General features: G+C 42.0%; 1 protein-coding gene across 2 annotated transcripts; it reads right to left on the reverse strand.

Moving 5' to 3' along the window:
* Positions 1-1,427: 1,427 nt before the first annotated feature.
* Positions 1,428-26,078, reverse strand: LOC136430964 (histone-lysine N-trimethyltransferase SMYD5-like). 2 transcript variants are annotated; one of them, XM_066422091.1, is made up of 14 exons: positions 25,951-26,059; positions 19,141-19,249; positions 18,641-18,710; positions 17,998-18,137; positions 17,621-17,742; positions 17,223-17,292; positions 16,799-16,903; positions 16,596-16,658; positions 13,959-14,029; positions 10,341-10,447; positions 9,601-9,657; positions 8,305-8,399; positions 5,803-5,873; positions 1,428-4,302 (listed from the first exon to the last, which is right to left on the reverse strand). In XM_066422091.1, the coding sequence occupies exons 2-14, from the start codon at positions 19,159-19,161 to the stop codon at positions 4,185-4,187; spliced, it is 1,110 nt and encodes a 369-aa protein (XP_066278188.1). In that variant the 5' UTR covers positions 19,162-19,249; positions 25,951-26,059; the 3' UTR covers positions 1,428-4,184. The 2 variants fall into 2 exon arrangements, with proteins under 2 accessions (XP_066278188.1, XP_066278187.1); XM_066422090.1 differs by lacking the exon at positions 18,641-18,710 and having other exon boundaries at positions 25,951-26,078.
* Between the last annotated feature and the right edge of the window lie 11 nt (positions 26,079-26,089).

Below are 26,089 nucleotides of genomic sequence, written 5' to 3' on the forward strand. Positions count from 1 at the left end.
CCCGAAATGCACGCTACCGGAAAGGGTCGCAGTCCTTAGAACGGACGTTAAGCCGTGGTCCACTGTTCATTGTGCTTGTCGAAAATATGAGGGGAATTTCCCCGGTACAATGAACCTGTAAATACTGTACATAGCGCATCTTCTCTGTCACGACCAGTGGAAGATTAGCTCTTCAGTGAGCTAAACTGGATCGAGATCACTTTCACTTTCCACCCAGACATTCTTGATTTATCGTGTTCACATACAGATAGACACACACGGACACACTTCCCAAAACATAACCTTCGTGGCAAAGGTAACTATACAAAACGTTTTGAGGACTTGAGTGATTGCTATTGCATGCATCCGAGTTTATACAGAGTACATACACATGGTGTGGTTTTTGTATTGTACCCTTGTAGGTTGTAAAAACCAACACAGTTCAGTTGTAACTTGTACATTCTACTGCTGGTTGATTTTGATAAGGGTTGATTAAGACTGAATGATGGAAATATAGAGAGACAATGGTTTTCTTCGTGTTGAGGTACAGAGATAGAAATGTGATGACATTAATAATGTTGTTATCTATTTCAAAGAAGATGCACGGAATTATCTCTATTGCTTACATTTTTTGACATCATAGACACACATAATATTTTTAACTGTCAATACTTGTGAAATGGAAAGTCATTTGTGTCAGCTTGGATACCATGCTATTCCCAATGCTTGCTGATTATGTCATGTTGGTGCCAACTGAAAGAGAACTGTCTGGATCTGTTATGTAAAGTCTGATTAGCTGGGGCATTTCATCACCTGTTCTACTCTGCTTGTGCTTGAGTGATTTCCGTTGTGATTGGAAAGTAAGGCCAATCATGTTGATTTGATTATATGATTGGCATCCTCTAGGGACCTCAAAACTGATGCGTGCGGTTGAAAAAATAAATTTGCCTCATTATGAAATCTATGTGGTCAGAAAGGTTGAAGAAAACTTAACACATAGAGTATGGTATACTGAAATACATATTTTTCATTTTTGTTCTTTAAAAACTTCTTCTTCGTCATTAGTATACATTTCCAAAATATTTTGTACAATTTACAGTATGGCCAGATACTTTTTTTTCTTTTGGAAACAGACGAAAATTGATGTCATCCATATAATCAAATCATGAGATACTCTCAAATAAGTTTACTTTTGCCTTTCAACTACATTGTACATATACTTCAGAATGTTTTGAGGATTAGGTATCGTTACTGTGCCATTTTGTTGATTGTAATACAGGCAATTGATAAGGATTAAGTAACTGCTTTGGCTGATGCCTGGAAAGTGATCTGGCTGTTTGTTATTCCGTTTGAAATCTTCGTTGCCAATGTATTTTTGATTGACACTGTTCGTATTTTTCTGGGAATAAAGTGCTTTGCAGTATATATGATGACAGAGCCTAATGGACTAAACTTCACTTTCAATTTATTTGTTAAAGCATGAAAGGTACCCTCTAGTCATTTGATCTGTTTTTCCGAGTCCTGGACTTACCTGACCAAAATTGGGGCTGAGGGAAACAATCGGAGTCAAATTCAACACCAAACAATTGATACCCATACAAATCCTTTTTCTTTCCAAAATTATCAATCATGGCAGTAAAAGTGGGCCAAGACAGCATACAGTGTATTTTAATACATGTCTATTTGGCCACAAAAAACAGCTACAAGTGAGCACAGAATCTTACACACACAGACAGGCACAACACATGTTCGACCTCATTCTAGACCATTTTTTATGAAACTTTACACTTTATGAAACAGAATCTTACACACACAACAGTCTTGGATGTGCCATAGAGCTGTCTTCAAAGTTTCACATGTTTGTTGCGATGTTCTCAAAAAATGTTCAAAATGCAAGATATCACAACTGTTGAAATGATGTTTGTTTATAGAACGTGAAGAAATCGGCTTCTCAGTATATACATAAATACATGTATCATCCACTAATTATAAGCGCCCACATTATCAATTTTGGTCAGAAGGGATACATGTGTCAGGTGTTTGTACAGGCTACACTAGTAGTGACCATATCAGAGCTCTCTCCATCATTTGTCCTTGGACAGCACCATAGGACAAATGACAGATGTACTCAGCCTTCTCCCAATACATCACACAGACTTGATGCACTCTCCTAAAAACACTTCCAGCAACATGCAAGCACAAGTCACCAAAAGCTAGATACCTGGAGAGACAATTGACTCGTAACTGAACCAAGTGCACCACGTCTAGTGACATAATAGACATTAAGCAAGGACAACAACAACAAACATTTCAAACTTTCCATGCCCCCCCCCAAAAAAAAATTCAACTTCATTGTTTTTCTTAACAGGTTATCAACAGCGTCACATACCTGCAGCTTCAGTGCTTCATATGAAGCAAAGCTTGGTCAAACCAAGAGAATGGGCAAACAGTTAAAGCTTGAGGGAGCTCTGGACTATGTAAAGGTTACACCCATTAGAGCGTGACAGCAGTCTGGACAAGAAAAGTATCTTACATAAACCTGAGGCACACTTACAAGATCAACAGAAGGAATTGACCACAGGATTTCTGACTCATGAGATTACCACTCTTGTCTGGCTTCAAAGATCACGGGGCAAGCCACGGAGTATTAATCCCTCTGATCTAAATACAAAATAGAGCCAATCGCACACAGATATCATCGAGCACAATCACTCAGGACACATTGAATATACTAAATGCAGTTGCAATGGACCCATGACTAACTAGGTTCCATAAAAAGTTGCAAATCTCAGTTAGTTGAAAAAATGCTATTTCAGGCGGTGTGTGTTAGCACATAGGAGCAGGCCGCATTGACACCACTATAGGCACCAATGTGAGAAGGTTCTTAGTTTAACTTTTTTTCCTTCTTCTGTAACATAAAAATCAAGAACACTTAAAAATCAGCCAACAAATCTTTATTTTGAACATAAGGCCACACTAATTTAATTTGTTGCTTCTCGGATTTTTTCAGAATAAAATTGGAGCAACAGGGAAAAAAATAAGAATAAAATATTTTGCAAATACTGTAGCCTGGGGTGAAGATAAGGGTTATTATAACATAAAGAATAAGAGGATTATTCAAATTTCCGATTTGTATGGCTCATTTTATGCAATGTACCCCTTTCGTTGATTTAATACTATAATTTCAGTAACAAAATTACCTTTTGCCATGTAATATTATGGATTGATATTGTGAAATAGTTTCAATACAGAAAAATTATAACTTTATATTATAATCTATTTTGGTGGCTATTGAGTTTTACAACTGAACAAATAGTAAAATTGGGGGTTAAAATTTGTGAATGGGAATAGTGACCCAATTTTTTTTTTTTTTAATTGGGAAAAACAGGACAGGCTATTCCGGGAAGCAAGAAATACTTGACATGAATTTAAGAAAACATGGTTATAACCATGTTTTCTTAAATTCATGTCAAGTATTTCTTTTAAGAAATTCACCTCAAGTATTTTGTATGCATCAAGTAGTATGGGTTATGGCAAATTGGCATCATTATTAGCACTGCAAAAATGCCATGTATTTGTTTAATTTGTCTAAATGAAATGGATGGACTATTCGTTACAAACAGAAACCATCAGTCCAGAAAAAGAAACAGATTCTGAAGGATGTCTGCTCTCCTCAACCAAGGTCCAACTTTTAACTCAACAACAGAAGAAATCATTTTGTGGGCCTTAAAAGTTGTGAGAAGTGCAACTAATGGAAGAGATGAACCACTCCTTAAGCTGCTAGTATTGTGCTGCCTTGATGCATCCCCTGACCACTGATGGATGTTTTGTGATGCTCTGTGAGCTACACCGCAATACATTACATTATGGATTTATATAAAACGAGGATCGTACTGGCATTTTTTATTCAATCATAGATAATAAGGCTCTCATCTTTCTGTAACGGCCTATTATTTTCATGAAAATGATATCTATTCCACATAAAAGACGATAAGTTAATCATGATAAAAATTGGACACAAAAGCAGAAAACTACTCGGAAATAAAAAGTCTATTACATTAATCTTGCTTCAGAATTATTTCTCAACAGAACCAGTCAATCAAGTCAAGATGTCGTGCAGTGCCAATTTGCAGCACAAACAAACTCGGGTATACTCCAATAATTGATTTTTCTAGTTTGAATGGCCCGGAAATCACCGGCACTGGTCAGTGTTCATCACTCTCTCCATCTTCATCATCCTCCTCCTCTTCACTGGATGTGACATCAGGTTCTTCTGCCTCCCTGGTACACTTTTCACACGAGCAGGAAAAGAGATAATTCTCCCTGAAAATGAGAAAACAACATTTGATGTGTGCATTTAAGCTGTGCTTTTCCATTGATATCTATCGGTCCAATTCTCCAAGGGCTGTTGGGAAACATATTAACCATACTGTCCACAAATGTAGATCTGAGCTCAATGTAGCAAATCCATGTGATTTATTACATGTGCAGAAAGTCTGACATGTTTCCAGAATAACTACACTTGGATGAAAGAAAACAATATATGCATGTACATGTGCTCTAGTGCCCTTTGCAAGACAGCAATATCGTTAATTAGGCCAACCGTTTCTACGGACTAATTTTGACAGTTTGTCATACCTGGGCCATTGCTATTCTAACAGGCTTGTAATTTCAACCCATTTGAGTGTCCCGTGTTAAGTTTCCATAGGGCTTATGCACGTCATATCTTTATGTATCTAAAATTTGCATTGTACATTGTACATTTATCATTCCTTAAACATCAAACATTTAGTACAATTCGAAAGGTTTATCATGAAACACAGCTATACTGAAAAGTATACACAGTATCAAAACATTGAAATACTACAATTTAAAATCAAGTGAGTTCAGCAAGGTGGGTTCATGGCACCTAACCTCTCAGAAGAGCTGCTTTTGGCTTCATGCAAAGTGGAAATGTGATAAAACCTTAATGTAGTTTAAGTGTTAAGTGCACTTTCTATGCACTTATCATCCAATACCCAAGGTCGGAAAACATGTTGCCTGAAGAGTTACAGTTATACAACTTTGTTCACAGGATCTTTTATACAAGACATGCCAGCTGAGGGATCCAGTAGTAAATGAGGTTAACCGACTAGGCGCATTGGTCCTTCAGTAATGAGAGAGAAGGTCTGTAATATCGCAAAGAATTTGGACAAGCACAACGGGTCACTCTATACTCTAATCAATACATGTAAGTGTGTTGGGCTCTTTAGCACGTAGAGGTTAAATAGGGGTTCTGTCTCCAGATTTGAATTTTTTCTGTCCTACTTATTGCTTGAGAGCACATATTATCAATTTTCTTGGTTGAATTGGTAATTTAAGGTTTCGAATGATATTTTCATTAATTCTATGTCATGAATATTTTTTTGACCGACAGGGTGAAATTTTTGTCTGTCCAAACTAGCAAATGTCCATCCCAGGACAGAAGGACAGGTCCTGGAGACAGCCCTGCACCTCAGGCTCCCCAATACAGGGGACCATGTTGAGTGATGAATAATTTCCTCAGCATATCATGTCATGTTACGGCAACACAGTTATAATACAGTCAAACCTGTACAAGTGACCTCTGCAAAAGGACCACCTGGCAAATGTGACCACTTTTTGGTGGTCCCTTTCTATAATTTTTCCCTTTGACAAATTTGCATTAAGAATCCTACTGCTTAAAGTGACCGCCTGTCCACACAGATCATTCTAATGGTCCCCTGAGTGGCCTTCTTGGGCAGGATTGACTGTATTGTGGATATCTATATGTATTGGTACATGTAGGCTAAGAATATGACTCACCTCAGCAACTTTTGTCTACTGTGCTTACTTCTTGTTCTCTCACACTCGTCCAAATAACAGATGAATAATTCCTGTAGAAAAGATCAACATTTAGCAATGACCTCTCCCAGGTTATGATAGTTGGGTGTTGGTCCATAACAAAGACCCCCTTCTTGGATGTCCATCGCGCAGCGATGATGACGTCAATGGCGTCGTTGGTGTGACCGCAGGCCGAATGCAGAAGCGCAGATGCGCCCACACACCGGGCACACGGCAGTGGTGCTGGGGTCGGGTCTCCAGGAAGACCCCCAGGAAGGGCCAAACATACAAATGTTTTTCCATGTTTGTAGGATTCAACATCTGAATTTTGTAGAAATAGGTCTTAAATTGCCCTACCTTTCTTGAGGGCAGTGAACAAACTACAAGAGAACATACACAATGGAAAATGAAGCTGGTAAAGTAGGTCTGCATCTAAATGCTAAAAAAAAAAAAAAATGATGACCTTCAACCTGAAAATACCTCCTATCATTCGAACCAGAAGTGGTGACACCGTGGAAGTGGTCAAAAACTTTAAATATCTTGGCTCTTAGATGGAAAACTCTGAGAAAGATTTTGAAGTCAGAAAAGCTCTTGCTTGGGAGAGCTGCCACAAGTTAAGTAAGATATGGAAATCCCAGCTCCCACACAGGATTAAAGTGAGGCTGTTTATTACCACCGTGGAATCTATCTTGTAATACAGCTCAGAAACGTGGACCTTAACAAAGTCACTCGAAAAAAGGCTAAATGGCTGCTACACTCGCATGCTATAGCATGTGCCTTAATGTGTCATGGCCCCAAAAGCTAACAAACCAGCAGTTGTACCAAGATCTACCATCTGTTGCCAAGAAAGTCCAACAGGGCAGAATGAAACTGGCTGGTCACTATTAGACACTCCAAAATCCCTGCATACCATCTTGTTCTCTGGGAGCCTACTACTAAAGGAAAGAGAAGTAGGGGTCACCTACTTAGACAATCTACGTAGTGACACAAACTTACAAGATACTAATGAACTACAAAGGGCTGTGGAGGACAAAGTGGAGGAAGCTATTTGGATATACAAGGGGGAGTCAGAAAGTAATACCATATCATAGAAAGTTCATTTTTGTATGAAATTTGGCACAAATGTAAGGGCACAGATATCATTAAGACTGGAATATCTCAATTTTTTGTCCAGACTTCTATGAGCGACTGAGTTAATTTAAAGCAAACAGCAGTACAAGGGAAGTTTACATTGTAGTAAGCAGTAAAATTTTCCTGACCCACATATATGTACAACTATTGTAAGAGACTGAAACTGCACAAGTCATGTACCAAAATGCCTATCTCTATATGAGCCTCATGCTTATTTTCATTTCTGAACTCCAGTCAGTTTTTCTTTAAATTTTTTGTTGCTGGAGTAGAGTGAGGTATGTATGAGTTGAATTAAGAGCTCAGAGCGGACAGAGTGGACATCAGAGTCCTAAATATGCGTTGTGTTGATTAAAGGTTTCTATACTATTTGACTACTTTCACATAAACTTAGAGAAACCGCACTTCTCAGTCATTTAACATAATATCTGTGTCAACTGTCAAGTTTCGTTTCTGTTAGTTAATGGGAAAGCAGTCCACAAAAATCTTTAATCAACACATCAAGTATTCAGCTATAAATTCAACTGGGTCTAATATGACACCTCACTCCATGGCCATCCTAGCAGCAGTAAAGGAGGAACTATAAGGAGTTCAGGAGGGCTCTATATATTATCATACAGGTGTAATTTACAGCTTGTTACAGTAATCATAAGTGGGTCAAGCTTGACTCAAGGGAAACTTATGTTTGCTTCTGACAAACTTCCAATGTTGTCGTCATCTTGGAATCAAGTCAGCCATTCATTAAAATCTGTACACAAATTGAGATATTTACATTTAAGTCAAATGTCAACTTATTTCATAAAAGGGAATATGCTATGATACCAAAAGAGCAAAAAAGACTTGAATGTGTTGTTAACAAAAGGATATCACTAGCCTTGGGCTACAGTGCTGAAATTGCAGTGGTTTTCTGGAACATCAATACTACATTTATGCCATAAGGTGTGTACATTCACATAGAATTAATTGAAAAGCTTTGAGAATAATCAAACATCATTAGCTATTCATATGTGCATGAAGAAGAAAGAGTCTTTGATTCCTTTAAAAAACACCCACAGTAGGCTCTGCATGACCATTCAGGCGTATTTCAAGAGGTTTTACCTCCACAGCAGATGGACCGAGAAGAAAATTGTGACAAGCACATGTATGTACATGTGCCTTCCAGGAGCTCATCCATTTATGCAATAAACTGGCAGCTAACGTGTTGAGGAAAATTAGTTTTCTCCATGCACAATTGATCTACACATACCACTTAACACATCAATCATTTCTTTCAGTTCCAACTTAATATCATATTTGCAATTTCTTAGATTGTTTATAACTCTTTTTATCATCAAGTCCCTTCTGATATACACTTACCTCTCCCTGAGTGATGTCACGGAGGGCTCTCATACTGAGTACATAGTTGCTTTCATCAAATGCTGGTTCAGCATTAGGTTCGCAGCTGTGGTTACCTAGCAACGCAAGAGATGAGAGCTAATTAACTCAACTTGTTTGCCTTTAGCTCAAGATCAAGGAAACTCAATCTACGTTTGAACTCAATCATTTCAGCTCTTCAAAGCTGAAATATTTATATAACAAACAGATTTAATGACCACCCACTTCTTTTCATCAAAATCCACCACTGAAAATGAGATCTTCGTCTAAACAACATTTTGTAAAATCTTGATACGAAGCGTAATGATGTACCAGACGAGTGCTCATCGTAATGAAATGATCAAAATATGATAAAAGAAATAAGGCCCCTTAGATCCTTTTTGTCCTTGAGATTTAGCATATTCCACAGACACCAGACATCAATCAGAATGTTTTTCCTGATCCAAAACTCAAATCTGTCAACAATACTGCAAATGAATATTATTGGTGGACTATTTTATTTAGATCTACTGAAAGAGTTTGTCTGTTATAGTAATAGGTACTATAATACGGAATTCATTTATTGTTAAAGCCAAATGTCTTACGTTGAACGTAGCAAAAATTGACTTAACTGGTCCCATATTCCTAATTAGCCCGGATACCAGCAGTGAAGGTGGACTAAAGCTAACAAGGCTGACATTCAAACTGATTTTTAATTTCAAGAAAACAATTTTAAAAACAAATTTCTATTCAATGAATTTTAAACGCCCGGTACCTGACCAAATTAGGTGGTCCGACACTTATTTCCGGGCACTCACTGGTGGCCAATACACAGCATATTACCACACCTGTTACACTAAAAAAACTACAATTGTATAGCAATCAGGGCTCTAGCCAACTCGATTTTTTTTTCCGTAACAAGTTATTAAAGGGGGGGGGCAGCAAGGCACCTTCTTAATGAATTTCAGATCATTTGGCTTGAATGTTGAGCTTCAGCGGGAAGATAATAAAATATCATTGATGACAATTGAGACTTTTTGAAATTATTGTAATGTTCCCCCCTCCCTAAGATTGCTCATATGGGCACTACTCATTGGCTGATTGGAAAAAGTCCAAGTAATCCAAATTGATAACATTTTCTACATTCTATCTTTTTATTTTTCTAAAACAAGGTTTTGAGGGTACACTTTCTTTGGAAAGCAGTTACCATTAGAACATTGTAAGGTAAATTTGTTATACTGGTACAGATTCAGAAGTCAGTATACACTACCAGCAGTTTATCCCACATGATATACTCACAGCAACTCTGCAGACTGTAAAGTCCAGATCCCTCACAATTCAGGAAACTCCCTGACTCTGAAAAAATATACATTGGTATAAATGCTTTCACTGACACTTAATGTATATATATGTGACACATGTTGACACATTGTTATTATGATATTGCTATGGTAACAGAGCTAAGAGTTAAGAACCAGGGATAAAATGAGACACTGGACTGGGCAAAACAACTAATACTGCACTCTCAACTTTGTCACTATCTTCAGTTCAGCATAAATCCTGCCAGTTTCTTATATAAGCAGGCTGGCACAGCTGTTTTGAAATGTAGTGGAATCAACAAATAAATGCAGGACCAGTAATTTCAGTCACATTTGCAGCTAAGGAAATCCATAGGCTATAGCAAACTTACCAGGGGCATTAGAAAGAATATTTGTAATGCTGCAACTGCGTCATTCTCTGAATTCAAACGACCCTGGAAGCCCAGAGTACAGCAGGGCAGCTTAGCCACTTGCCCCTTAAAGCGAGACCATCTGGCTTACGGACCCCGCAAAAATACTCTGGTTCCAGTGGAATTTGTCCTTTTGCTGTTGTTGCTGCTACCCATACATCATCTCTGGCTTTCATTAGACATGTCAGCTACATGCATTGCTCACAAATATGACTTTTAGTCTTACTTTATTAAGGCAACAGAAGGACATGCACATGCCCAAACTGAATGGCAAAATTCTAGGGATGTTGAACAGCCATGCTGTCCCTACCATGCTCGATGTCCACATACAGCTGGTCAATGAATGCATCCAGTTTTTCCCTGTCCTGAGATGGGAGCTCCAGTGCATCACAGTTGTGAACATACACACTGAGGGAACTGTACAACAAAAAACTGCTTAATAAACAACATGTAAGTAAATCAATTACACTTCCATGAATAGGTCTTTCTATCAAAAACAATAGGGGTGGGCATGCCTCAGCCCAAATGTAGATATGTGGACCACTCTGCAACATGATGTCTACTGGTAACTGCTTCCAGAGAGCTAATTATAGACAAATTATACCTTGAGCACCCCTGAGATGGAACATTTATTGTTGTTGATACATATTTGATAGCATTTACAACAATAAGTTTGCCACTTTTTTTACTTGCTTCTGCCAAATCTACTAAACACTACTTTATCTGCACACCTGCCCAGATTTCAAATTAAGCCCCTTTCACATACAGCCTATGTGCACATAAACACTACTTTATCTGCACACCTGCCCAGATTTCAAATTGAGCCCGTTTCACATACAGCCTACGTGTACATAAACATGTAGGTTGAAAAGAAGTGGATTTGAAAATTGCATTAAGGCTGTCACTTAACTTGTGTTGTGTGGCCTTGGAAAACACCAGTTGGTCAGGAAAGAACTTTCACCAACAAGTTTATGTTTTCTAGAGCATATGCACACTTTTTTTTTATTTTTTATTTATTTTATTTAAATTTTGTCCCTTTATTGTTGAAAAGCATAATTCAAGAAAGTATGGATGGATATCGCAAGAGTGCCTAAATATATAATTTTACAGAATTTATGATGTGAATTTTACAGAATGGATAACGGGTACTAAGAAATAAACAAATCTTACAAAATACATATGATCAGAGTACTACTAAGAAACACACAGTGTGAAGTTCATCCTTCACTTTCATATACAAGCACTAATAGCTTTTTTTCTAAGGCTTTAAACATGAAAGTTATATAATAATGTACATGCAACACATTACATATTACAAAACATATTAGCCATCAGAAGCATCATGTATTGATTTTCCTTGAATGAAATGGGTTCTGTATGTGTAAGGGTAGTAGCATTAAATGAAGTTCTGGGACACATATTGTCAAATGCAAATTAAGTGCTAGCTTCCAATTCTGGCTATGTTTTAAGGACACTCCAGTTAGAAGTGGATACCTGATGACGATGGCAAGCCATGTGTAGAAGAGCCATCCAGTAACCAAGCACGCGTGTGTAAAAGCTAATACTTCCCTGTAAGTTACCACTTAGCACTCAAATATACAGTGGCTTTCAAGTCTGTATAGCCAAGGACAAAAGTTTAGTGCAATAGTGCCCTCTAGAACGCTACCACAATCTTCGGAGCTTTTAGATTATAGATGACCTTGATTGCCACTGGATTTATAATCATTAATCTAGTCTGTGATATTTAGGTTTTGTCAACCATCGTAAAATGTTCTGACAAGGTCAGAGCATGATGCTGTACAAGATAAAGATGACAAGAAGAAATGAGACATACATGTATAGTTGACGCAAAACACTGTGGCCACTACCACTCTCAATACAACTCAAACACGGAACTGTAACACTGCACAGCAACTAAGATGCTCCTTTGCTCACAAGACCTACATTTGTATTCTTTCTCCTCTCACATAATACCACCTACATAATGAATATCTCAATATACAGCTTCCCATCAAAGTGGAGACTGGAATCCAGCTGGTCAGTTGATCAGTCCATTTGGGAGAACAATTGTCATGTGTGTACCGTTATATATTTCTGAATAGGTCAATGAGACAATATATAACAAGAAATTTACAAAAACTCATATTTCATGGGGGTCAGAGGTCTCAGAACTCTTGTTGGGATCTCATTTCCAGGCTGCACACTATAAAGTCAACGGCTCAAGACATTGCAAGGAAAAGGTATTGCTTCAGCTTATTGCTTGAGTTTTTTTTCTATCACCTCTCATTTTTCTGTCAAATAGAATGTACATTTTCATATAGGATATATACTCATCTTCAGTATTTTAGAGACAGAAATAAACAATACTGTCAGAATTTCTCAGAAAGATGTGAACCATTGCTATAGTTGATCCAGTTATAAAGGTAATCCTATTACACTGTGGATTTCACAATAGTCCATGGTAAGAGACACTTTAATAGTCGATCTGGAGCCATGGGGTGCCTGGCATACTTCAATGTGGGAGCAGACCAAGGCGCTGACGCATCAGTAAAAATGGTGCACAAGATCCATCGGCACCTCACACACACCTGGTCCATAACTGACACTTTTCAGCGATATCAGTGATTATTGATATCAATTTGCAGCAGGTTATATAATAACCAGCAATGGTATCAGCTATCCTTGGGGAGTACTGATTAGGTCTTCAATCAGTTTCTCCTTTTTTGTCCATCATTGAGTGAAGACCATATCATTTCTCCCCAAGGACAGCTGATACCATTGCTGGTAACCTATGGCGTGATTATCAACTCTCACTGATTAACTTAATTTACCCTCTGGATGCGTAGTACTGTACTACATTTCTACAATGGTGTTGCTTAGATGGGGATAGGCAGGCAGAAGACAGACCAATAATTTTTGTGGTGGTTTTGAGTTCGCAGGGAAGTGGTCACCACGAAAACCACGAACAGAAAACCTGTTCAGTTATTCTCCTTGAAAGATTTTTACAAAAACACCCATGCAGTTCCATAGCAAGCTGCTGGGGGGCCCAAACCTACACCACATCTACCTTACATTAAGATTTACTTTCCACAGAGAAGTCAAAACCACAGTATTTCCAGGACCAACGATACAAAAACCGGAAGTTCCGCTGCAGTATCAAGGTCCATAACACCCACATACCAAATATCATTACAATCACTTGAATGTTATTAAAATATGCGCCATACACACAGATGCGAACAAAGCCATTTTCATGGAGATGAATAAATTGTGTGTTCCCTGACACCGTTCCTTGTTAGTACAGGCAACAGGTGGAATGGGGCGTTGAGTAAAGGCCCCTAAAAGGGCAGATAGACATGAATATCATGCAAAAGAGCTTAGGATGAATGCTGAGATGGCAGCAACCTTACCAACAGCACACACAAGTCAATTACTTAGATTAAACAATTACAGATGAAGTAAGGTAAACTTTGCTAAGACTGCACACAATCTCATTATCCACAGCTGCTTCTTCTGAGCCATTCCTTATGACCCCTAGCATTGATTAGTATAATCAATAGGGTGAGGGTACCCATAGGATACCAACAATCACTGGCACTGTAAAAATGGTATATTGTTATGCACAAATCTAAACCACAAACTTCATGTAGGTAAGATGAAATCATAGTTTGATAGTGTACCTCTAGCAGGTATAGATTTAGTTAAAATCCTCCCACACCATAAGGTGTATAGGGCAGTGCCCATCTCCGTTTCATAGCCCTGGGCCACACCGTGGTGCAATCACTGCAGCAGGGGGCTAGTCCACTGACAGAGCAGGTATAGGTATTAAAACATAATTGGTGCCAGCTTTCATAGGGAGACTGCTGTGATGCTAATATGATATCATTACTGTTTTTTGGTTAGTAAAGCCAAAAAAGAAGGCTCTTACCTTGTCCCAATTCCTTGTCCATTCCTTCCAATCATTGCAAACATTGACCTGAAGCCATCGGGAGTAAACCACTGCACAGTTGACACATAAATCATGTTAACAGTGACTTTTATGTCCAAGGATGACTGCTTTACCTTTATGTTGCCAAGAAAAGAATGTGTGTAATTTTTCTTGTGAGAGCTTGGTGAGAGTCAGTAGCTAAAAGAAATACTGCATCAAGTGGCTAATCAATTTTACATGGCATAAAGATCCTGCAGACTTACACACAACTGTCAAAATTTTAGGGATTCAAATGTAACAACAGATGCACATAATGTATAATACATACAATTCAAAACACAAAAAACATAGATGTTATCAATATATCATTTTTTCATCTAAATTCTTTATTGAGTACACTCTTCAATGTTTTTCAATCATTTTCATTACATTACAGTTACATCATTTACACACATGTGGATTAAACTTTACTATGTTTGCTATGTCTTGATGAGACATATGAGTGACTGGATAAGCATGTTTTTCTCAAGGTGTGGTTTTGTGAACGAAGTGATAATGGAAGAGAAAGGAAAGAAGCAAATGGCATCTAGGTCCTGTTGGTTTGAATGGGGGGCACTTGTTTGGAATCTGAATGGTAATAATGTAACAATTTGTAAAATGGACTGAATACGGTATACAAGTGTGCATACACGCCTCTATCAGGGTATAAAACACCCAACTACATCAGCTGTCATTTGCAGGGGAAAACAATTGAGGAAAATTTAAATATAACGTACAATTTGCAATTTGACAAGCTTCAAAATGTAGCATAATTGTATGGATCACCTTAGATACAACTACAAGCCCTGTCCACATGCTATACGAGGGGTGATCAATAAGTCCTCGGCCTCACCCAGAAATAAGGTTCACATCTCAAATTTTAGGGCATAATCATGTAGTATGACATCTTTTAGCAATATCTACCAAACATCAAATTATTGTGGTCAATACTTTTTCGTCCACGTCCATTAGAAAACTAGAAGTAAGTGAGGAGAAAAAACAAGGGCGAACTGTGATCAGAGCTGTGTGGGTCGAGTTCCTCATGCCATGAATCGGCATAAAATCTTTGAGAACATTGTCAAAATGTTCGATAAAGATTCCCTTCTTATTTCAACTAAAAAGAAGTGGGTGTCCGACTTTTAGCAGAGCAACTTGAACCGCACACCTCAGGTCGCAGCTCAATTGTCCATGTTTTTATCCTTCTACCTAACTTAAAATTACTGGGTGTCGTCTGCAAAGTTATGATCACAACGATTTGAATTTTGGTAGACATTCATAAAAGACTTTGTACTTTGCAATTATTCCCCAAAATGTGATGTTTGCACCTTATGTCTGGGTGAGGCCGAGGACTTATTGATCACCCCTCGTAGGCCCCAGATGTTACACTTAGATAAGTCACGTCAGGCACACCCTTAATTTCAAGAAATCATGATGAAAATATATTTTCGTACCCTTAAAATGACAAATGATACAAATATAAACAACGTGGGCTCCCAAACAATGAGTAGGACAGAAAAAAACTTAAAGGTGGAAACAGCCCTGGTCTGAAAGCCACTCATGCTCACATATACTATAGGCGAAATGACCATGAATAAGACTGAACAGCACCTCTTCTCCCAAAGTCAGAAACACACTGAGAGTAAGATCTAACTGAGCCAAAAGGGCCAGTGAGGGTTAGAGGGGCTGCTTGAGAATGGATTCATCCCCTACATTTACCCCATTTTCCTGAAGCCCCCGTTTTTTTTAAATTCATTCACACGGAGATGGACCACTGCTTTTTTCAAGAGGTGTGGCTCTCTTAAACATGCAACTTTCTCAATCAGGTTAACATCCTGTCAGAAGGACATCCCTAACTAAAGCTAGGTACTCATCAATCAAGTGATAAAATCTGTGTGTAAAGTGCCTTTCTTAAGGGTGCAACATCAGGCCTGACGAGGTTCAAAACCAATTGACATTTAGATCTTTAGAGTCAAACATCCGGATCCTACCCACTAGGGTGCCTTTACCACTAATTGCTATGATAAATTGTATAACAGCACAGTCCTAAATGCATACATCTAAAAAATCATTGCTGTGCCACAACAAGTGAACTCCAATATTTTGAAAGCCCAACGTGTACACAGCTATGATAAAAACATTTGACTGTAGACAGGTCAATTCATCAAACAAAACATAAACATCCTTGCAGACCAATTCATTTTGGACAGGATGACTATTCAAATCTATTGAGGTAAACACACCACAATATACACAGTTATGTCAGCATACTGCAGCTAAAATGGCTTCATCAAACCAAGGATCAAACATGCCACTCGTGCTCCCCCTTGCAGTTTTGCTTGATCGTGCAGGGATTAGAAACTTTCTTTGATTTTACTAGCCTGGTACAAATGTATCTCAAATCCAACCATATTTAGCTACCCCTGTCTAATCAGAACCCATAGCATATTTTTGAATGGGTACTGGCATGGATAGGGTAATGGGTACTGATATCGATGGAGCTACCACAGAGAGGAAATAGGGATGGATGCCGCACTATGATTTTATGCCATAGTTAATGGTGCTGAGTTTATAATGCTTCCAGTATCTTTTTTAGCTCACCTGATCCAAATTTTCCTCATACAGTGCTTCAACCATTAGTCCTCGAAGAAGTTCCAGCTGATCCTAAAAATTCACCAAGGAAAAAAAATAAGTATGGAGGTGCAATGCAAAGGTTTCATAGCTCTTCTACTATTCAGAAGCTTAAGTGGTATGCAGGGAAAGCTGAATGAAGACAGTAAGCTGCAAAAAAAACAATGGCACACCTGGAATTCTGCTCCTAATAGTTTGTGTGACATGAGTTCCTCCTGGTCAGTCGTGGCCTGACAGAAACCAGAGAAGGTTTGCAGAAGGTCGTCCCTGTCTGCTGTCTTCATACAAATAAACCAAATCATAAAACATACATTCAGATAAACTTTAATCTGGTAAACCTTTCAAGAATACTTAGGTCTTCACACAACTACGTAAAACATGGTAATTACATCAAACACAAGTCAAGTCAAGTCAAAGTTTATTGTAACAGGTACAATGTAAGGCAAAAATAAAATACTACTGGCTACTTATATCAAACTACTAAAAGCTATATCATATAGCTACCAAATTTTCATACCTTGTACTTTGGATTAGATATAATACATGTATGTACTACTACAAGATAGAATAGCAAGATTCTAACTAAGGAAAATATACCTGTTTGACCATGGCTATCATTCTGGCAATCATCATGATACTGGCAGTTTCCGGAGGGTAGTGTATGTTTCTACATGGAAATAGGAATTTTCAAATCTACACAACAATATCTTACAACAGTCAAAAAATAATACAAAACTTTCAAAGCCTGAGGCAGTTTACCGGGTATGCAATACAAACAAAGCAAAACCGGGTATGCAATACAAACAAAGCAAACATACAACCCAAAGGAGCTACAACAAATTTCAGTCTTCCACACTTCCGTAGTAATTCTATCAAGACACACATTCTATTTTTATCAAAACATCCATACTTAAACTAGTTAAAGTGAGCATTTAAATCCAAGACTGTGCAATGTAAGAAAAAGTCAGTCTTTGTTTGAAACTGGTGGTTGGTACCTCCAGGTTTCTGCTAGTTTGTTGATAGGATGCTCCAAGTCATTAACAGAAGGTCCCAGACACAGAACCCTGTGGTACTTGTTCCAGCCTTCCTGTCTGCAACTCTCACTACAGTATACCACCTGGGGATTTACATGTTAATATATATATGCTTTTAAGTGACTCTGTTTTATAATTACTCTATTTTGTCATAGCAGAGTTGTTTTATCATTACTCTATTTTGTCATAGCAGAGTTGTTTTATAATTACTCTATTTTGTCATAGCAGAGTACGTATATGTTGCACAAATGGAATATGTGGATAAGTTAGGGATAGGGATAGACAATTTTGTTCATACATTCATTCATTCATCCATTTGTTTATTCAAGTAAGACCACCTGACAGTGAGGACATGTAACATGCTCCTCTTGTCTGACAGCACAGCATTGTGGGAAGGGCAGCACCAGACTGGGAGTGTTGGCCAGCCGTCTGCTCATGGCCTCTGCTGTCTCCATGGAGCGCATGCAGTGGTCACATGCTGGAGGGTAGACAAACAGCTCTCATTAATCTTCATAACCTCCTTTCACTTATAGAATAACAAATACTTCAGAATCATTGGAAGGATCAAGTCTGCAAGCTCAAATTTTTTATCTTAGATAAATGTATTCCATTAGATTTTTTCTTACAGTCCAAAGTTATATTATGCCCTCATAAAAAAAACTTCGTAATCTAAACACTACTGGCAGCCTACTTATAGGAGTGTTGCATTTCTAAAGTAACATAGGGCTTGAATTGCTAATGGTGGATCCCAATAAAGTCAATTAGTTCAATAGCCTGAGTGCCATCCGATTTACTACCGCGGCTTCCATACTCACTACCCTAAAATTATGTTGAAGCCTTTTTGCTTTGGTGCTAATGTTTTTAGGGAAGCGAGTATAGCATTAGCAATAGTAAATCTGATGACATCCAGGCTAGGGCGTAAAATATTTTCTGTGATATATCCCATATCTATGCAGCCAGCGTAACTCAAAAGCTGCCTACATTTTTTTCCATCTGGAAATTGCAGGCAGCAGGTGGGTATTTCCAGCCTGCGATGAAACCATGACCACTTCTTCAGTATGACACATGTACATGCAAAAGAGAGAATGACTGTAATCAAACCTGCTGTGGGCTCATGTAATACAATAAGGAGGTTCACGACTCTAAGTAAGCATGTGCAATTTCAAAGGTGAAGGCCCCTTACTCGTAAACAGTACTTGACTCACCCATGCTTTATACATGCCCAGACTCCATCCGTCTGTTTGCATCATAATGTCAGACGTGTTTTGATTATGTCTGATGTTCACCTTTGACCTTGCGGATGCATACTTAAGATTCATGAACCTCCTTATTGCCAACATTCAATTTGAGCAAAGATAAAAACAAGTACTGTTTGTGAAGATTGGACATCCAGGATATAAGTTACTCAAGTAACTGGACAAAATTTTATCCAGTTGCTTGAGTAACTACTTTTGGTGTACTTGTCTGTGGACTTAACATACCAGTGTATTTATACATTGCATTCCATAAAAACTGGCAGGATACTATGGGTTTCTCCCTGAAAATGATCTCTCCCTCCTTGAAAGATCTTGTGGCATTGAGGCATTTTCCCTGAAAGTAAATAAAAACATGATTTATTATATTGTAGAGTCCATAAATATACCCCGGGTCCGAATGGTATGACCCGGGGGTCAGAGGTGAAATAGCACATGTACTTCAAGGACCTGCCTACAAATATACACAAGAGTTCCGTTGAATCCTTGTCCCGTCTCCTCCTTGAGTCGGCCTGTAAGTGGTAACTTACATTGGCGGCAGCGGTGGGATAACTTCGAGCCAACGTCACCGGCGTTCCAGCCCTTCCACGTACTCAGAGGACATTTTTTTACACACCGACTTCTCCTCGCCCCCCTCCCACCCCACCTACCACCGACTGAACAATGGAGCCAACGTTCAAAGACCCGGAGTCAGGTACTACATATCCGTTCACGTCTTCTACCTACATGTACGCTGCGCCTCCCGTTACCTATTCTGTACCATCTTCGATGATTTCCCACCCTACAGTAGCATTCCAACCAATTCCACAGTCAGCAGTTGGTACGGGAGCATCCATGTCTGCCCTCCCCAACCCAGACGTGGGTCTCCCACCATCAGTCCGTCCAAAGACTACCTCAGTGCAGCGGCCACCACCCTCATCCATGTATGCACCGACTGCTCCATCCTCATTTCCCCACAGCCAGGCAGCCAGCAAGGGCCCTCCACAGCAGTTTCCCACGGAATTCGGCCCTGGGCCTACCGTCCAGCATGGGGCCACTGCAGCCCAAACGTATGGTCTCCCACCACAGTTTTCCCCTGGATACATGCCAGTACAACCACAGACCCACTGCAAAACACATTTACCCCCCCGTTTTAGGGGTGAGGGAGAGGAGGACTATGCAGTTTGGCACCACAAGTTCTATCTCTACACGTACGGTATCTCAGAGCTATGACTACAACGCATGTTCAAAGGTGTTCCCAACCTTTCTAGATGGGGCGGCGTTCACATACTTCATCAGCCTGCCTCGCTCCGTCCAAGAAGACTACTCCCAAGCTCATGAAGCGTTGTCTCATGCCTTCTCACAGGACCGTTTCTTGTTCACATTCCAGCACCAGCTGGCATCCCGCAAACGTCAACCTGGTGAGACCTTTACCGTGTTTGCTGCAGAACTGGAACGGCTGGTGCAACGCGCCTACAAAGGTTGCGACGCGGTTGCCATCAAGGGCATGACGCTAACCCACTTTATCAATGGTCTAGATGCGGATACACTGCAGCGTGTAGTTGAGGCAAATCCCCCTACCTTGCAGAAAGCAGTGGATGTCGCAACACTACATGAGCAAGCAGTGCTGGCGGTCCAACAGCGTACCGGTTCCTCACCAGAGTGTGGCATTAATGCCATCCAACAGCGCCGCCAGGATCACCTCGAGGCTGAAGTGGCTGACTTGGCCCAACAGGTGCGCCAGCTCACAGACCTACTGCAGAGCCAGCAGCTGTCATCCCCAGCTCCTTGCTCTCGTTCTCAGTACTCATCCCCGGCCCCTCGCTCTCGTTCTCCGTACTCATCCCCAGCCCCTCGCTCTCGTTCTCCGTACAGGCCAACGGGATCATACGACAATCGTCCACGCTCGCCATCTCGATCACCTGATCGCCGCTCTCGCTCACCACGCTCAGTCCGCTTCTCATCCCCACACAACCAGGGAAACGACAGACTGCTGGCTCGACGGGCCGACCGCCAGTAGAACGTTCCAAGGCCCACACATCTTCTACCACAGCCATCCTTGATGGACATTCTACACAAGTTCTCATTGACACGGGATCAGCCATATCCCTTATCGGGGAAGACCTTCGCGACACCATTCCTTCTCTACGCCAGTCCTCCCTTACTCCCATGGTAACTCCCGCCAAATCTGTGACTGGCCATCCACTGGATGTGCTTGGTGTTTTAGAGGTTCACCTCCGCCTGGGCAACTATGAAACCACCCATCCAGTGCACGTTGTCCGGGGAAGTGACCAGCCAGCCATTCTCGGCTGGGACTTCTGCACTGAGAACCACGTTGTCCTCGATACCGGACAGGGAATACTTACCATAGGGGATACAACGGTGCCCTTGCTAACGACAACTGAACTCGTCCCACGACTCTGTCATGCATCTGTCTGCCGAATCACCACTATTCCGCCTCGCGCAGTCATGGCTGTTCCATTGTCCCTAACACCTCGGAACTCCACTGGCACCACGCCCCACAACTTCGTCGGCTTGCTCGAGCCACGTAGCTACGAGGACAGGGGTTTGGCCGTAGCACGGACAGTCGCGGCAGCCGACCATGCCAAGTCGTATGCCGAGGTCACCAACACCACCGACAAACCTATTACACTACACCCAGACACACCCATGGGCTCCTTCTGGGCCCTGGAGGATGATGACATCGCAGACTATTTAGGCCCATCCCCTCCCACACCGGCCCCAACACCTCCGCCCCTCAATCTCCAGCACTCAGATCTCTCCCCAATGCAGACAGAGCAACTGCAAAAGCTGGTAGACACTTACTCTGATGTCTTCAGCACTTGCCCTAGGGATAGGGGCCGTACTAACCTGACTTCTCACCGGATCCTCACCGGGGACAGCCCGCCTATCAAACAACGACCTCACCGTACGCCCATCCACCGCCAAGCAGAAATCCATCGACAAGTGGAGGCCATGCTCGCAGACGATGTTATCGAGCCAAGCAACAGCCCATGGTCCTCTCCGGTGGTGCTAGCCCGGAAAAAGGATGGCTCATTTCGTTTCTGCGTTGATTACCGCAAATTGAATCAGGCAACAATCAAAGATGCACATCCCCTACCCAGGACTGATGATGTTATCGACGCATTGTCCGGTGCCGCATTCTTCACCACACTGGACATGACCTCAGGTTACTGGCAAGTTGACCTTGACCCTGATGACCGTGAAAAGTCAGCATTCACGACAGGACGCGGCCTCTTCCAGTTCAAGGTTATGGCCTTCGGACTTACGAATGCGCCATCGACTTTTCAACGCCTGATGGAGCTTCTCCTCGCTGGGCTAGACTGGCGCTCCTGCTTAGCATACTTGGACGACATCATTGTGTTCTCACGCACCTTCCCAGAACACTTGGCTACCTTGGAAGAGATCTTTCAACGCTGTCGTGCAGCCAACCTTAAGCTCAACCCCAAGAAATGCCAGTTCGCACGACCGCAAGTCCGTTTCCTCGGCCATGTTGTCTCTAAACGAGGAATCCAACCCGACCCGGCCAACACGGAGAAAGTCAAGAACTGGCCAACCCCAACATCTACAGCTGAGATCAGGGCTTTTCTGGGCCTGGCATCTTACTACAGGAAATTCATCCAGAATTTTGCCCACATCGCAGACCCCTTGGTTGCATTGACGAGGAAGAACGCTACATTCTGCTGGACCAATGCCTGTCAAGCAGCATTTGACTCCTTGCGAGAAGCCCTCGTTACCCCGCCAGTGTTGGCATACCCGGACTTCCATCGCCCTCTCACATTATACACAGATGCCTCAAACGCGGCTGTGGGGGCTGTCTTGACTCATCCGGATCCAGCAGGGGAACGAGTGATCTCCTACGCCAGCAAAACTCTCACCAAACAGGAGCGTAACTGGTCTACATATGACAGAGAGCTATGGGCCATCGTCTGGAGTGTTCGCCATTACAGCTCCTACTTGGCTGGACATACGTTTACTGTTGTCACCGATCACAAGCCACTCGTCGGTGGCCTGAGCCCTAAGCTTATTGCCAACGACCCCACTGGCCGACGTACAAGATGGGCCGTTGAGCTTTCCACCTATCAGTTTAGCATCGTCTACCGGCCCGGAAAGTCTCACTGCAATGCGGATGCCATGTCTCGCCGCCCTCCAATAGAGAGAGACACCAGCTCTCAGGCGACCATTCCCCTTGCCGACAAGGACCCAGACCAAACGGATCCAAAGGTAATAGCACGGCAACGCATGGGGCCAGAGCAGCATCCCAGCCTGCCTGCAGGTGAGCCACCCACATCGCTTGCGGCCGCAGCAGGAAACATTTCCACAACTGAGCCACTGACAACCACAATCGCAGCGGTTGACCAGCAACCAGCAACGTCAACCAACTCGTCAGTTGACACTTCAGTTGGACAGTCCCTGTCGTCCGATAATCTGCGTCAAGCACAAGAAGCAGACCCTGACATATCGGAAGTCCTACAGTGGAAATGCGGTCGACGGGGCCGACCTTCTTTCAATGCCATTCAGCACAGAGGACGCTACTTAAAGTCCCTGTGGCACCAGTATCCTAACTTGACTGTCAAGGGCGGTATACTATACCGCCGATGGAGGCCCGCGTCTCGTCTACTACACCAGCGGATTGCACCCAAGGCATTAGTGCCTGCCATCCTAAGAGAGCTACACAACAGACCTCTCTCTGGCCACCTGGGACCAGCCAAGACCCTTCAACGGGTATACATACGCAGGGATCTCCCCAGAAATATAGAACAGGATGGGGGAAGGGTGCCAAGAACAGGATTTGTGTGTGCAAGGGGGGAGGTCTGGAGGTGGCGCACTGGTCAAGAGGAGATTAGCTGTTGCATTTTGCCTTTTGCAAACACAAATGGAAGTCATTTCCTGCAACTTCAGCTTTGCATCTTGTCTAGTACAATTAATGAAATCTCAAGTTTTAAACAAAATTACAGACTTTGCTGGGGAAATATTGGCAGAAATACCCTAACTTTGAAAATCAACAGAATGGAGCTGGGATAAGAACAGGATGGAGGAGCGCCACTGTTCCATCCTTTAGGGAGATCCCTGATACGCTTCTATTGGCCTGGGATGACTCAGGAGGTAAAAAAGTGGTGTAGGGCGTGTGTTCAATGCGCCAAAAGGACAACACCAACGCCAGCAGCACGGGCACCCCTAAAACCAATTCAGGCCCTTCGCCCCTTCGACAAGGTAGCAATGGACCTCACGGAGCTGCCCACCTCGAAAAGTGGAAATCGTTATTGCCTTGTCCTGCAAGACTTCTACACGAAATTCGTTAATGCATACCCTCTCATGCGCCAGGATGCCTCAACAGTGGCCCACACCATTTTCAAAGAATACATCCGTGAGCATGGCGTTCCGAGGAGTCTCCATTCGGACCAGGGACGCCAATTCGAAGCAGCCACCATGCGAGCGCTATACGACGCTCTTGGCATAGACAAGAGCCGGACTACCCCTTACCATCCACAAGGAGACGGTCTTGTGGAACGTTTCAACAGAACATTGAAAGACATGTTGTCCAAATACGTCTCTACCACCGGTGATGACTGGGATGACCACCTCCCGCACGTCTTACTCGCTTACAACACTGCGGTGCATGCCTCAACAGGTTACACACCCTTTTTCCTTACCCACGGGAGGGAAGCAAACCTGCCAGCAGACGTGATACTCGGTCCGACCCCACAAGCATCGCCAACTACCCCCTCAACAATGTCCTATGCTCGGAAGTTAACGACCAGTCTCCGGACGGCCTTTAAGGAGGTGCGACAGAACACTCGATTGGCGGGCCAGAAACAAAAGTTGGCATATGACGCCAAGGTGTCGCACAGAGCCTATCAGGAGGGAGACAGGGTCTGGCTTCATGACCCCACCACCGTGCGACAAAAACTAAAACCCAGGTGGAAGGGCCCATACACGGTTGTAAAACGACTCGAGCCAGGGGTTACATACAAGTTACGAGACGACAACGGTAAACACCAAGTAGTGCACTTCAATAGACTAAAGAAATGTCATTCCAACACAAATGTTGCACCACCGGGTCGGCGCGCCCACCCCCCCGAGCTGCAGTCCCAGGGCGCCACTCCGATGCAGGCACCAGCGACCACGAGGTCCGAACCGCAGTCCCAGGGCGCCACTCCGATGCAGGCACCAGCGACCACGCAGCCCGAACCGCAGTCTCAGGGGGCCACTTCGACGCTGACATCAGTGACCACTCGGAGAGGTCGTCAAATACGACTGCCTTCCCGATTCTTGGACTGACTATGCGGACAATAAGTTATTCGTCAGTGCACAATTTGTCCTTGGACTGAATATGCGGACAATTAGTTAATCGACAGTGCACAATTTGTCTTCGGACAAAGTCATTCTACTCAACATTCTAAGTTATCTTTAGCTTTATACAGTTATATATGGTAACATACAGTTATAAAGTTGTTATACTAATGTACCGTCTAATGTACCGTCCCCACGAAGCATTAGCCCGTTTGTTTGTTTAAGTATTATTCAAAGTATTTAGTATTTAGTTCGCTATAACTTCAGGAGAAGTTCATTCCTCGTAGGGGGGAAGCATGTAGAGTCCATAAATATACCCCGGGTCCGAATGGTATGACCCGGGGGTCAGAGGTGAAATAGCACATGTACTTCAAGGACCTGCCTACAAATATACACAAGAGTTCCGTTGAATCCTTGTCCCGTCTCCTCCTTGAGTCGGCCTGTAAGTGGTAACTTACAATATTATACCTATAAAGTAACATGTACAAGAAAACAAAAGTTCTGACATGCATGAGAACGGTGCCCTACAACTCCAAACCCACAGTTTATATGTGTCTTCCACTTCTATGATTTTTACCCTACATGTTCCCTTGCAATAAACTATAATTCCGTACCTGAAGAGGTCTGCCCGCCCCCCTCCCACTTAATTCAACAAACACATAAACCCCTGATGAGTCCGTATCCAAAGCGGACTGACAACCAGTTGAAATATGGGCCTCATATTTGTAACACATAAATATGAACCTTAATTGGATCTTGGACGATTTCTACACCAGTAATATCCATCGGTGCTCCAGACTCATGTGGCGTTGTGTCCATGGGCGCAGCCATGTTTTATGGGCTGTTCTATTCGTTGAGAGGGGGGAGACTTTGATGTTACACA

This window comes from Branchiostoma lanceolatum, chromosome 3, assembly GCF_035083965.1.
Source record: "Branchiostoma lanceolatum isolate klBraLanc5 chromosome 3, klBraLanc5.hap2, whole genome shotgun sequence".
Taxonomy (NCBI): Eukaryota; Metazoa; Chordata; class Leptocardii; order Amphioxiformes; family Branchiostomatidae; genus Branchiostoma; species Branchiostoma lanceolatum.

Bases quoted from the DNA above. Each gene is read 5' to 3' on its own strand.
- LOC136430964 (XM_066422090.1), bottom strand. From the start codon at position 26,037: ATGGCTGCGCCCATGGACACAACGCCACATGAGTCTGGAGCACCGATG. The intron at 16,904-17,222 runs GTATATTTTCCT...ATTTGTATGAAG, and splicing joins TGATAGCCATGGTCAAACAG to ACAGCAGACAGGGACGACCT. The intron at 5,874-8,304 runs GTAAGTGTATAT...TCTTTTCTACAG, and splicing joins GTGACATCACTCAGGGAGAG to GAATTATTCATCTGTTATTT.